Source organism: Somniosus microcephalus, chromosome 29, assembly GCF_052327205.1.
Source record: "Somniosus microcephalus isolate GS21.2 chromosome 29, FLI_Smic_1.0, whole genome shotgun sequence".
Lineage (NCBI taxonomy): Eukaryota > Metazoa > Chordata > Chondrichthyes > Squaliformes > Somniosidae > Somniosus > Somniosus microcephalus.
The window spans coordinates 15,188,027-15,202,044 of NC_141015.1; the positions used below are offsets into that span (position 1 = coordinate 15,188,027).

General features: G+C 44.4%; 1 protein-coding gene across 1 annotated transcript in view; it reads right to left on the minus strand.

Moving 5' to 3' along the window:
• LOC147098477 (A disintegrin and metalloproteinase with thrombospondin motifs 14-like) overlaps nt 1-14,018 on the minus strand; it is a 48,571-nt gene that overhangs the window by 10,280 nt on the left and 24,273 nt on the right. Inside the window, exons 6-8 of the mRNA XM_085969982.1 lie at nt 11,912-12,087; nt 11,206-11,339; nt 8,279-8,402 (exon numbers count right to left, since the gene is read on the minus strand). Coding sequence (XP_085826108.1) covers nt 8,279-8,402; nt 11,206-11,339; nt 11,912-12,087 — 434 coding nt within the window. The remainder of the gene's footprint in view (nt 1-8,278; nt 8,403-11,205; nt 11,340-11,911; nt 12,088-14,018) is intronic.

Below are 14,018 nucleotides of genomic sequence, written 5' to 3' on the forward strand. Positions count from 1 at the left end.
GACAAATCTTCAGTTTAACCCAGTACCTCGGAGCATGTGTCAGGTGGTGTAGAAAACAGTCTAGCTTTGCCGATTGGCATTACTATAAACTGGTGAGAAAATCTAGTCCCATGTACCTTAGTAACCAGTGCACCTTGAATTCACAATTGCAATTGAGCCAAGAGGCATGGTGCTCAACTCCAAGTGGAAGAAGTTTTTGTCTACCTTAACACTGATGAATGCACAATATATCTCTTATGGAGAGGTTTCATTTGTGCTGAGGAGCATAAGGAAAAACCACATCCATTCGGATTTACACTTCAAGCTTGTTCCAGCCCCTGTTGGGGAGGAAACTAAGAATAGTGCCTGAGGAGCCACCATCCATCCCCTTATGCTACAACGGATTATGCTGGGACATGTGATGTGACACAGCATGACATCCTGCAACCAATTTCCACTGTTAGTTTCTTCCCTAAACACCACTTTAATGTTAATCGCAAGTATGTTTCCAGGTTGGTGCTCTGCTGACCGAACAGTGAAGGAAGCTTCCACCTGGTCTTACAATAGCAAGTTATCAGCCAACCAGCACTGTTAATGTCAATTAAAATGCAGGGAGTAGCCAGCTAGTCTTGCAGGCTGTTTCTCTCAGCCAATACCTTGAATGCCCAAAACCCTTCAAACTTGCTATGAGTTTCCTTTTAGCACTGGAGACTCCATGGATACCTACTATGATTGTGTTGTCCCTGCAGTTATTCAGCATCTATGCTTCCAGAATCATCAGTTAGCTATGCAGAAGTACAAGCCCTTCTCGAGGAAATTTACTGAGCTGAGAAGGAACGACGAGTGTCATGAGTCTATATCTGATGGTTGGAAAGCAACTGGATCTAGAGAAAGCACAAGTTGAGCCTTGTAACATCAGCTGGCTGTTGCATCTCCTAATCTTGCAGTCAGCATGCACTCAAATCACACTCAACAGAATGTGTAAGCTGTATGCTTGATGGAAAAAAAGGCCAGGCCTTACATGAACCATGTAACTTACATAAACTTCCTTTATTGTTCGGTGCACTGATAAGACCACCTGTCCTTTAAATTGCGCTGTTGATAAAGTGCCGGTGAGGGGAGAAGCCAACACGGCCTTACCTGCATCAGCAAGAAAATACCCCCTGCAACTGTAGCTGTTTTTTTCCACAAGACTTTGTCATTTCCGCTGCACTGAATTGCTTGCCCTAATCACGGTCTTTGAATATCTTGAATTCCCAGACTAGCATGTTGCATGTCTTTAGTGGGGCTGTGGAGAACTCGTGCTCTTTTAACATCAAGCCATTTAAAAAATATATTCCCATTTCCCCCCACCACCACGAGTATTTCAGATCTAGTAATCCTTTGTGAAGCTCATTAAAATTAACCTCTTAGGACAAAATATGAGTTATTTTTGTTGGAATATAAGATTTTGACTCCACCCACCCCCACCAAAACAAGAGTTTATTATTAACACCGCATTGTGATAACCATTTAGCAAGATTCATTTGTCTCGCATTTCCTTCAGGAGACTACAGAGAATCTTATGCTGTATGGCGACATTCCCTAATGATGAACTGGAAAGTGAGATGGGTCATTGACACGAGTATTTACTCATTCACTCCATCTCCTTATCTACGTGCTGCCCCTCCATGACATCCGTGTAGGTCTGGCGGGGGGGGGGGGGGGGGGGGAAGGGAAGGAGGGGTCAGCTACCACATGTATGCTGACAACAACTGGCTCTACCTCTCTGCCACCAGCCTCAACTGTATGACTACTTGTCCAACATCGTATTGTGAATGAGTCAAATCTTTCTCCAATTTAACAATTCCATACTCTGCCTTGGTTGATTTCCCAGCCTGAACCGGATTGTACACAACCGTAATGTTCTGTTCTACTCCGAGCTGAACTTCAAACCTCATAACCTATCCATTACCAAGACTAAGGCCGCGAATTTAATTTTGGAAGTGGGATGGGGGCGGGTCAGCTGGTTTGCGGGTTCCGGTCCCATGATTGGCCTGGTTAAGCCCGCCTTGCAAGCTTACCGGCCAATTAACAGGCAGCGGGTCTGATGACGCATCGTGTCTGATGACGCATCGTCTGCCGGTTTCCTTAAAGGGACCACGCACAATTTTATTTTGACAGTTGATCTGTCGGTGTTTGACAGCATTAAGGTGCTGCAAACACTGACAATCACTGCACCCAGACTCTCCAATGACTCCCTCCATATGCTTATGGAGGAAGTCACAGCACGCAGGGAGGTTCTCTTCCCTTCTAAGGGCGGAAGAGACCTCCCCAGGACACCAACTTACCTTGCACCTCCACCCAACCCCCTCTATCTACTTTATCACTTCCCCATCTCACTAGCCACCCCTCACACTCACCCTCATCCTACTGCAAGCATATTAACTAACAACACACAAGGGTGGGCACTTGAGAGGTTTAGCCCATGTGAAGTTTCTGGTAATGTGTTGTCATACAGTGTAATATCTTTTTCCAAAAGTGTCCCTTATTGGACAGATCTGAGCACACATTGAGAAGTGTCTTACTGAGTTCCAGTGATTGTTCAGTCATAACACCCCCCCTCCCCTTTAGTGATGTGTGTGCATGGAATGGCTTGGATATTAAAGGGATGCTTCACGGTGCTGGTGTGGGATGGTGTCAACCTGGCGCATCATGTGGCAGCCAGGGTTTACAGCATCAAGTGAAGAAAATCTGGTCATGGTGATACCATCGCTGTTTGTCAGGGGCTGATGCCCTGTGTCCAGTGCAGCATCAGGTGATAGCAGAGAAGGTTGGTGATGTTGGTGTTGGGGCTGATCGTGGAAGGATTCAGAAGACCAAGGTCTGATTGTTTCATTGGCTCCGATGTTGCTGGAATAGATGGCAGCTGCAGGATGGCTCCGATGTTGCTGGAATAGATGGCAGCTGCAGGTGAGATGACAGAAGCGATCTGTCACTGGCGAGAGAGGTTCTCCCAATGAGGTGGCACTGGACATACAGATGGATTAAAAAACTTGTAAGCTAAAGAAATCTCTATTAAAAATGCAGTAACCAACATTTTCTTTGCTCTGAAACTCACCATCTGCAACATGGCATCCTTGACACCACTTCTGCAGCGGTCAGCTTTTCCCAAACATCAGAGCAGACTCACAACACGCCAGGTTGAGCTTGGTGTGTTCCCCGAATAGCGGGTAACCAGTGGGAGAGAAGCTAAAATTACAGGTAAGCCTCAAAATCCTCTTAAGTTGGCTCTTAACAAGCCATTTAAGTACCAGAATTGTCTCCGCCGCTGCTTGGTGTCGGGTCAGTTTTGCGCTGACAGACCCGATACCTGGGAGACTCGCGTGGAGGCGGGTTGACAGAGGGTTTCCTACCCGCCGTCAATCTTTGCGATTTTGACAGCTGTCCCGCCCCCAAAGCGCGATTAAATTTGCAGCCTAAGCATTTCTATCTTCACAATATAGCCCACCGTGGTTGAACCCTAATCCACACCTTCATCACCTCCTGGTTCAACTTCTCCAACACTCTCTTCATTAGCCTCGAGTGCCACTCCACCTTCTTCAAAACTCCACCATCTGCATCCTATTCCACACTAGGTCCTGCTCGACCATTACCCTACCCTTTCCAACTTCCATCAGCTCTAAAATCTCCAATAGACCGAATTCAAAATTCTCATTTATCAGTAAAACCCTAACTCTGCAACCTCCTCCTGCCCAGTTCATGCCCTTTGTTCTGTTTTCCAATTGGCAACACGTGACTAGTGGTGTTTCCCAGGGATCAGTACTGCGGCTCAGCTTTTCACCAGAACAACAAACAACAACTTGTATTTATATAGCACCTTTAACGTAGTAAAACATCACAAGGCGGTTCACAAAGGCGTTATCAAATAACATTTGACACGAGCCACATAAGGAGATGTTAGGGCAGATGACCAAAGGCTTGATCAAAGAGGTAGGTTTTAACCAGCATCTTAAAAGGAGGAAAGAGTTAGGTAGGGAATTCCAGAGCATAGGACCTCGGCAGCTGAAGGCACGGCCATCAATAGTTGAGCGATTAAAATCAGGGATGCTCAAGAGGCCAGAATTAGAGAAGCGCAGTTATTTTGGGAGACTGTGGAGATAGAGGAGATTAGAGAGATTGGGAGAGGCGAGGCCATGGAGGGATTTGAAAACAAGGTTGAGAATTTTAAAATCGAGGCATTGCTTAACCGGGAGCCAATGTAGTTCAGCGAGCACTGGGGTGATGGGTGAAAGGGACTTGGTGCGAATTAGGATACGGGCAGCAGAGTTTTGATGACCTCAAGTTTATGTAGGGTAGAACGTGGGAGGCCAGCCAGGAGTGCGTTGGAATAGTCAAGTCATAGTCATGCAGCACAGAAGGAGGCCATTCGGTCCATCGAGTCCGTGCCGGCTCTCTGTAGAGCAATCCAGTCAGTCCCATTCTCCCGCTCTATCCCCGTAGCCCTGCAAGTTTATTTCCTTCAAGTGCCTATCCAGTCTCGCCTTGAAAACATTGACTGTCTCCACTTCCACCACTTCCGTCGGCAGCGAGTTCCAGGTCCTCACCACTCACTGCGTAATAAAGTTTTTCCACACATCCCCCCAATCGCTTGCCCAAAATCTGTGTCCCCTAGTCCTTGTACCATCAACTAGTGGGAGAGAGATGAAGTCTAGAGCTAACAAAGGCATGGATGAGGGTTTCAGCAGCAGATGAGCTGAGGTGGGGCGGTGTCAGGCGATGTTATGGAGGTGGAAATAGGTGGTCTTAGTTATGGCGCGGATATCTGGTCGCAAGCTCATTTCAGGGTCAAATAGGACATCAAGGTTGCGAACAGTCTGGTTCAGCTTAAGACAGTTGCCAGGGAGAGAGATAGAGTTGGTGGCTAGGGAACGGAGTTTGTGGTGGGAACCGAAGGCAATGGCTTCGGTCTACCCAATACAAAGTGGAGGATAAGCATCCGGGAAGGCGCCGAACACCTTGAGTCACTTGCCGGGAGCAAGTGGAAGCCAAGAGCAAGCAGCGCACATCAACCCAAGCACCCCACCCACCCGCCTCTTCAACCACCATCTGCCCCACCTGTGACAGAGACTGTAGGTCCCGCATTGGACTCATCAGTCACCTGAGAACTCATTTTTAATGTGGAAGCAAGTCATCCTCGGTTCCGAGGGACTGCCTAAGAAGATTTAGTTGGAGGAAATTTCTGCTCATCTAGTACTGGAGGTCAGACAAGTAGTCTGACAATTTAGATACAGTGGAGTGGTCGAGAGAAATGGTGGCGAGGTAGAGCTGGGTATCATCAGCGTACATGTGGAAACTGATTAGGTGCTTTCGGATGATGTTGCCGAGGGGCAGCATGTAGATGAGAAATAGGAGACGGCCAAGGATAGATCCTTGGGGGACACCAGAGGTAACAGTGCAGGAGCAGGAAGAGAAGCCACTGCAGGTGATTCTCTGGCTACGACTGGATAGATAAGAATGGAACCAGGCAAGTGCAGTTCCACCCAGCTGGACGACGGTGGAGAGGCGCTGGAGGGGGATGGAGTGGTCAGCCGTGTCAACGCCTGCAGACAGGTCGATAAGGATGAGGATGGATAATTTATCTTTGTCAGTCATATCGGATGTCATTTGTGACTTTGATAAGAGGTGTTTCGGTACTGTGGCGGGGTGGAAACCCGATTGGAGGGATTAAAAAATGGAGTTCCAAGAAAGACGGGCACGGATTTGGGAGGCGACAACACATCGAAGGACTTGAGAGGGAAAAGGAGGTTGGAGATGGGGCGGTAGTTTGCAAGGACGGAGGAGTCAAGGGCTGTCTTTTTGAGGAGAGGGGTGATGATGGCAGATTTGAAGGAGAGGGGAAAGTACCTGAGGAGAACCATTAACACTATCAGCTAACATGGCAGCTGACTCTTACTGTGTAGTCCAGTGCAGAAGCATAATCTTGATGTTCAGAGAAGTCCACGAATTTGGAAGTCAAATTTGAGAAAAGATCCAGTGCTCACTGAGGATAACAAAGAGCAAGCATGCTTGGCGGATGAGTAGTGGGCAGTTAAAACTAGCAGTTAACTTGTAGTTAAGGCTAAAATGCACCCAATATTTGAGCCAGGGGAACTTAAACAGTGGAAGAGGAGATTGGGGCAGAAAGGGCAAAGGATGGCAGCAAATGGCCAAGGATAGAGGTGCACAGTAAGAAGCTCCCTAGGGAGCTGCCTGTTCAGGTGCCATCTTGAGACAACAGCTTGGATAAGTGAATAGAAAGTTGCAAAACCAAGTTTGCAGAAGGCACTGAGCACAGTAAGTTGTGCAGATGGGAGCAGGAGGTTACACAGGGACAGGCAGACTGAGAGTGGGCAAAACTACAGCAGTTGATGGTCAATATGGGGAAGTGTGAGGTCATCCACTTTGGATCAAGATTGATAAATCAGAATATTTTTTTTTTTAATGGTGAGAGACTAGGAGCTGTGGAGGAGCAAAGGAACTTGGGGATCCATGTACACAAATCACTATAAGCTAGTGCACGGGTAGAAAAAGTAATGAAAAAGGCTAATGGAATGTTGGCCTTTAACTCAAGAGGGTTGGAATACAAAAGGGAGGAAGTTATGCTTCAGTTGTACAGAGCCTTGGTTAGACAACAATCGGAGTACTGCATTCAGCTTTGGGTACCGAACTTCAGGAAAGATATATCGGCCTTGGAAGGGGTACAGCGCAGATTCACCAGAACAACACCAGGGCTTAAAAGGTTTAATTATGAGGGCAGGTTGCATAAACATGGCTTGTATTCCCTTGAATTTGGAAGGTTGAGGGAAGATCTAATCGAGGTGTTTAAAATGATAAAGGAATTCAATAGAGTCGATACAGAGAAACTATTTCCTCTGGTGGGAGAAACCAGAGCAAGAGAGCATAATCTTAAAATTAGAGCTACGTCATTTAAGAGTGAAATCAGGAAGCACCTTTTCACACAAAGGGTAATGAAGCTCTCGCCCCAAAAGGCTGTGGATGCTGGGTCAATTCAAATTTTCAGGACTGAGATTGGTAGATTTTTGTTCGATAAGGATATCAAGGAATATGGAGCAAAGGCAGGTAAATGGAATTGAGGTACAGATCAGATATGATTTAATTGAATGGCGTAATAGAATACATAGAAAAATAGGAGCAGGAGTAGGCCATTCGGCCCTTCGAGCCTGCTCCGCCATTCAATATGATCATGGCTGATCCTCTATCTCAATACCATATTCCCGCTCTCTCCCCATACTCCTTGATGCCTTTTGTGTCAAACAGGCTCGAGGGGCTGAATGGTCTCCTCCTGCACTTCCGACACTGACCTCGTGTAAACCTTCCCCTCTCCCATTGGTGGCACAGCCTTTGACTGTCTCAGCCCTGCCCTGTGGCACTCTCTCCCTAAATCCCTCCACCTTACCACTTCTCTCCTCACCTTCAAAAGTCTGCTCAAAAACTATTTCTTTGACCATGCCTCTGGTCATCTCCTCCAATTCTTCTACTACTGCTCACCATCCATTTCTTCTCAGTGAAACACCTTGGGATGGCTACTATGGTAAATGTACTGTATAAATGCAATATTCTTATAACGTGAATTAGAGATGTTGCGTTATATCTTTTTTGGGCCAAGGCAACTAATTTGATGTTGAGGAACATATTGTACTGAATCTAGCAGTTGGCATTTCTCTACTTCACACTACAGCCCAGAAACCACTTTTCCTTGATGATCTCAGCTAACCACTCGGGTGTGCTTCAGCAGCATTGTTTGTCAGCTCTGACTGAATCTAAAGTACTTGCATGTGTCTTTGAAGAACTTTGGGAAAACAGTGTACACCTGAAGATAAGTGAAGCAATTCATGTCCTTTAGCCCATAAGTAGCATTTCAATCCTAGCTCAGGGTAGAATTATCACAGATGAACACAGTTACAGCAAGGGGGCAGTCTAAGCTAAGACCCTTGGGAGTGATTTTCCAAGTTTATGGTGCTGCCAGGGAGAATTACTCATCAGCTAACAGCTTTAGCCATTTAAAATCTGCAAGCAGTGGACATATTGCTCTCAATTTTCTGGTATACCTGAATTCAAGACTTTTGGTATAAGCTTTAAGCAGTGCTGCAAACAATGAGGAAACATTAGGACTGAGATTTGTGGTAACTGGTGAACCAGATAGTAAACATATTTAAATAAGTGGAGGTATGTTTATTTTTGAGTGTGATGTGTATTCAAATAGGTTACATTAAGCCAGAATGCCGAGCAAGACTTGACAGATGGGGCTTTAACTCACCTGTTCGTTTGGGAGTCTTGGCAATGGTTCCTTTAACAGTTCGACAATGTGCATTGTCACCACCACAGACACCACATTTATCTTCTTGCTTAAAAGAACCAACTTCCTTGTCACAGCCCACAAGCTTCAAAAGGAAAATAATTCAATAGTCATAATTTTCATCCCTCGACAAAATGGTCAGAATTAAAAACTGCACAACCAAGGGTTTAGATAATCACAATCAAAATAAGTCACAAGGAACAATCCTTGTCTTAATAAGTAAATGAAACAACTTGCATTTTTATAATGCCTTTAACATAGTAAACCGTTTCAAGGTGCGTCAGAGGACCGTTATCTGATCCACAGAGATAATGGCCCAAATTATGTGGTGATAATGACTGCGAAATTGTCAGCGTTTGACGTCATTAGTCCTCTGAAACTGACTTTAACTTCAGATAAACACAGAAATTCTGAAGTTGCGGTCAGTTATTCCCTGCTCCGCCATAGGCGGCAATCAGTGAAATCAGCTGAATTGACAAAAACTTAAGCTTTTCCGATCTAATATCGTCGTTAAACACCCCATAAAAAGTTAAGCCTCATTGGAATGGTGTAAATGGGGTTTTAACAGCGCATTAACTGCTGAACAACCGTTCTGGCCCTGAAAAAACAAATTTTATATTTGTGGAATGTCAAATTTCTCCATGATGATAAAAATTTTAAAATAATTAAAAAAATGTTTTCGAAGTTTGTGATATTTCAGCTTTTACTTTAACCCCAGGTGTATTTCCCAATCTTTATTTCGCTCTCTAAGAATTTTTTTAAAAAGTGTATTGATAATCAGTGCTGTTTATTTCCTGGTTTGCTGTCTGTGATAATTCTTCAATGTTTAGACAGCTTGATGACATCACTGCTGCTCTATGCTAGGGATTCCCTTTTGACAACGTTACATAAGAACATAAGAAATAGGAGCAGGAGTAGGCCAATCGGCCCCTCGAGCCTGCTCCGCCATTCAATAAGATCATGGCTGATCTGATCCTAACCGCCAATCCACTATCACAGAACCATCTCCTGAATCTAACAGAATTAGACACACGAAATAGGAGCAGGATCAGGCTACACAGCCCCTGGGCCCGCTCCGCTACCCACAGGGCCATGACCGATCCGAACCTAGACTCATGTCCAAATTCCTGCCCGCTCCCCGTAACCCTTAATTCCCTTTACTTCTAGGAAACTGTCTATTTCTGTTTTAAATTTATGTAATGATGTAGCTTCTACAGCTTTTTGGGGCAGCATGGAGCTACCACCCTCTGAGTGAAGTAGTTCCTCCTCATCTCAGTTTTGAAAGAGCAGCCCCTTATTCTAAGACTGTGCCCCCTAGTTCTAGTTTCACCCATCATCAGGAACATCCCCCCCGATCCAACCCCTTCACAATCTTATATGTTTCAATAAGATCGCCTCTCATTCTTCTGAACTCCAATGAGTAGAGTCCCAATCTACTCAACCTCTCCTCATATGTCCATCCCCTCATCCCCGGGATTAACCGAATGAACCTTCTTTGTACTGACTCGAGAGCAAGTATGTCCTTTCTTAAGTATGGACACCAAAATTGTACGCAGTATTCCAGGTGCGGTCTCACCAATACCTTGTACAACTGAAGCAATACCTCCCTATTTTTATATTCTATCCCCCTAGCAATGAAAGCCAACATTCCATTGGCCTTCTCAATCACTTGCTGCACCTGCATACTAACCTTTTGAGTTTCGTGCACCAGGACCCCCAGATCCCTTTGTACTTCAGTACTTTCCAGTTTCTTGCCATTAAGATAATAACTTGCTCTACGATTTTTCCTGCCAAAGTGCATAACCTCACACTTTTCAGTATTGTATTCCATCTGCCAAATCTCTGCCCACTTACTTAGCCTGTCTATGTCCCCTTGCAGGTTTTTTATGTCCTCCTCACTCACTACTTTCCCTCTCATCTTAGTATCATCTGCAAACTTTGATATGTTACACTCGGTCCCCTCCTCCAAATCGTTAATATAGATTGTAAAGAGTTGGGGACCCAGCACTGACCCCTGCGGAACACCACTAGTTACTGATTGCCAGTCTGAGAATGAACCATTTATCCCAACTCTCTGCCTTCTGTTAGATAGCCAATCCTCTATCCATGCCGTTACAATCAATTTAACGTCGAGAAAGCTAAAGTTTTTGTTGCAGAGTCCGCGAGTTCTTAGTGGGCAGCTTTCTGTGAGGTCAGCAGCGATCGGCGTCGCTTCGCTGCTGATCACAAATTCCAGGCCATTTGGACAGGTGACCAAAAACTTGGTCAAAGAGGTACATTTTAGGGAGTGTCTTAAATTAGGAGAAAGAAGCAGCGGGGTTTACGGAGGGAATTCCAGTGCTTAGGGGCGACTGAAATAGGGGATGCACAAGAGGCCAGAATTAGAGGATGGAGAGGCGGTGGCGTAGTGGTTATGTCACTAGACTAGTAAGCCAGAGGCTCAGTCAAATGCTCTGAGGCTATGGGTTCAAATCCCACCACAGCAGCTGGTGGAATTTAAATTCAATTCAATTTAATTCTGGAATTAAATGTTAGTCTTACTAATGGTGACCATGATACCATTGTCAATTGTTGCAAAAACCCATCTGGTTCACTAATGTCCTTTAGGGAAGGAAATCTGCCGTCCTTACCTGGTCTGGCCTACATGTGACTCCAGACCCACAGCAATGTGGTTGACTCTTAATGCCCTCTGAAATGGCCTAGCAAGCCACTCAGTTGTAAAACTGCAGCGGTTCAAGAAGGCAGCTCACCACCACCTTCTCAATGGCAATTAGGGATGGGCACTAAATGCAGGCCTAGTCAGCCAGCGACGCCCACATCCCATCAATGAATAAAAAAAAATTAGAGGAGCGCCGAGATCAGAGACAACACAAGTGATGAGCACCTACCACACATTCGCCTCGAGCACACACACTGAAGTGATCTTTGTAACTGCAGCGTGTACCGTCGTGTACAACTTGATTCATGAACACTACATCCCCAGTTTCCTTGGACTGGCAAATTAGTTCACATTTTTGAGCCTCTATGTTGATTGGAAAAGAAAAGCAAAATGGAAGGTTACACAGACTAATGGGCAATATTAGAAGTCTTGATAACAAAGCATAAAAGGATTAGGAACATCTGAATCGCCAAGGTTTGGTTTTACCTTTATTCACTCCCAGGCATCTTTCATTGTTTAATTCCCTTTTGTTTAATTTTTGAAGAAAATAATTTGAAACTATGTTGGCAATGGTATTGTCCAGAGGGTTGTGCATGCTGGCACCCAGAGGGTATATTACAGGAGAAATTTTTGAATTTTGGTTGCTGGTTGCACACACACAAAATTTGAGTGCGTGCGGTGTTTGATTTTCTGACCATTTAAATTACTGCAGGTAAATTGTGTGCAAAGTGCCTCTGAATTTGCAACATATGCTTCCGGCTGGTGAAGCTCCCCAGCAGCAGGCAAAGTCGAAAATCACCCCTTACACGCACCTCACATGAACTAGTAATTATGCAGTATACAGGAACTGTAGTGTCTTATATATAAATATTTCTCTGGTTTTGCTTGTCAAATGTGAAAACAGAACACAAATACAGTCTCAACAACAAACTCACCATCTTGGTGCTCATAAGGGAGCCAATTATGCTTAATATTCTGGTAAAGATAATAGGAGTTTCTTTGTTGACACTGCTGAGCCCGAAAATCTTCATAATGCCCTGAGCAATCTTCAGAATTGCAGACTTTGTACTCGGAAGTGGGACCAGGGCAGTCTCGGCCACCATAGGCAGGGCTGCAGAGAGGTTAAAGGCAATCAGTGACAGGATACACACTTATCTCATTCTACAATTGGTTTATAGAGAGATGTATGCTTGCTGTCTCGATAATTTAGAAAGGTTTCCTGATCTTATGTACTATACTGCTGGTTCAGAATCTGAGACTATAGTTATATCCCAACTCTGAGTGACAATTGGTTCTGTGCTCTTAGCTACCAAACCATTTTCTGATGAAAGGTCATCGACCTGAAATGTTAACTCTGTTTCTCCACAGATGCTACCTGACCTGCTGAGTATGTCCAGCATTTCTGTTTTTATACAAAACCATTTGATGTGGCATGGGATGGCTATGGAGGAGAGCTGCCGGATGCATGCGTTTACACTATGTTCATACCCAGACATTTTATACATATGCATTAAATGTGTTAGTAAGCCTACATGTGCTTCAGTGGCAGTGTACAGGAAGGGATTGTTGACGAGGAAGTTGGCTGTGCTGGGGAGGGGGAAGAGAACAAATGATTGCAACCAAACCCAGAATGACCATTTTACTTTCTTACTCTTTCAATTAAACAATAAAAAGGAGTTCCTTATCCAAGCTGGGAAAGAATATAAAATAAAATAATGGCCCGGATATTTTGATCCCTACGGGTGGATACGCGCTGTGTACCCACCCGTAGGGACATCAGAAATGCCAGTTTCAGGCATGCACAGCGCATGCGCTGAAAACCGGCATTTCCGATCTGTCAATAATGCTCGACAGATCGGACGCCTACCCTAGAGAAGGGCCTCTGCGGGCGGATAGTTCTGCTTTCTGAAGCCCCTCCGCCCACAGAAATCTTTTAGAATTCTTACGCCTGGTAAAAGCAGGTGTAAGGCCTGCTTTTATCAGGATAAGAGTTGATAAAAGTTTTTTAAAAATTCAGTCATTTATCATTTAAAAAAGTTAAGTTTATTTTTAGCCCTGTAAAAAACTTTTAATTATTTTTTACAAAAAAATTAAATTTTTGTTTAAAATATTTAATTTATTGTAATTTCAACTAATTTTAAAAATGTGATTTAAAAAAATGTATTTAATGTTTTGAAGTGTTTTTGGGGTGATCTCCATTCATATATTTGACAGGTCTATCTGTCAAGTGTATGAAGGGAGATTCCCTTCTTTGATTGGCTCCCCATGGCACACGTGATCCCAGGGACGCTTGCAAACCGCATGCGCCCCTGGGATACGTAGGCCCTGCACACTTGGAGTTCGAGAGGCCCAGCATCGGAACTATACGCACCTCGGGAGCCCTCAAGTAAGTGCGTAGATTTTTCCAGATCGGAGGCTTCCGCACGCAGGAAGCCTCCGATCGGAAAATCTGGCCCAATCTTTGGCAAACTAAGACAGAACTTTAGCTTATGCTAGAGACATCTAAAATTGTATATACAATTGAAGTAATCCTTTATATTGTAAATATATGCAATTATAGTGTAAAAATGTTCTTTTGTTATTTATTTTATGATAGATCCCACCTATTATTAGGGCACAGGGCTATTATTTGCTAGCATTCACTTCCAATCAAATTGCCTCAGTTGGTAGCACTCTTTCCTTTGAGTCAGAAGATTCAAGCACTGCTTCAAAACTTGGGCACACAATCTAGCCTGACACGTTGGTACAATTCTAAAGTGCTGCATTGTCAGAGGTGCTGTACTTTGGTCAAGGCACTAAACCATGGCTCTGTCTTACTATGGTGCAGATGGATATTAAGATCCATTATTTAAAGAAGAGCAGGGAGTTCTCCCAACCAATATTTCTTCCTCAATCAGCTTCACCAAAAACAGATTAGTCATCTTATTGTTGTTTGTGGAATCTTGCTGTGCAAAATGGCTACTGCCGTCACTAAATTACAAACGAAATCGTTGCATATGAAGCGATTTGAGACAGTACTGAAAGATGTGATGAGACACTTAA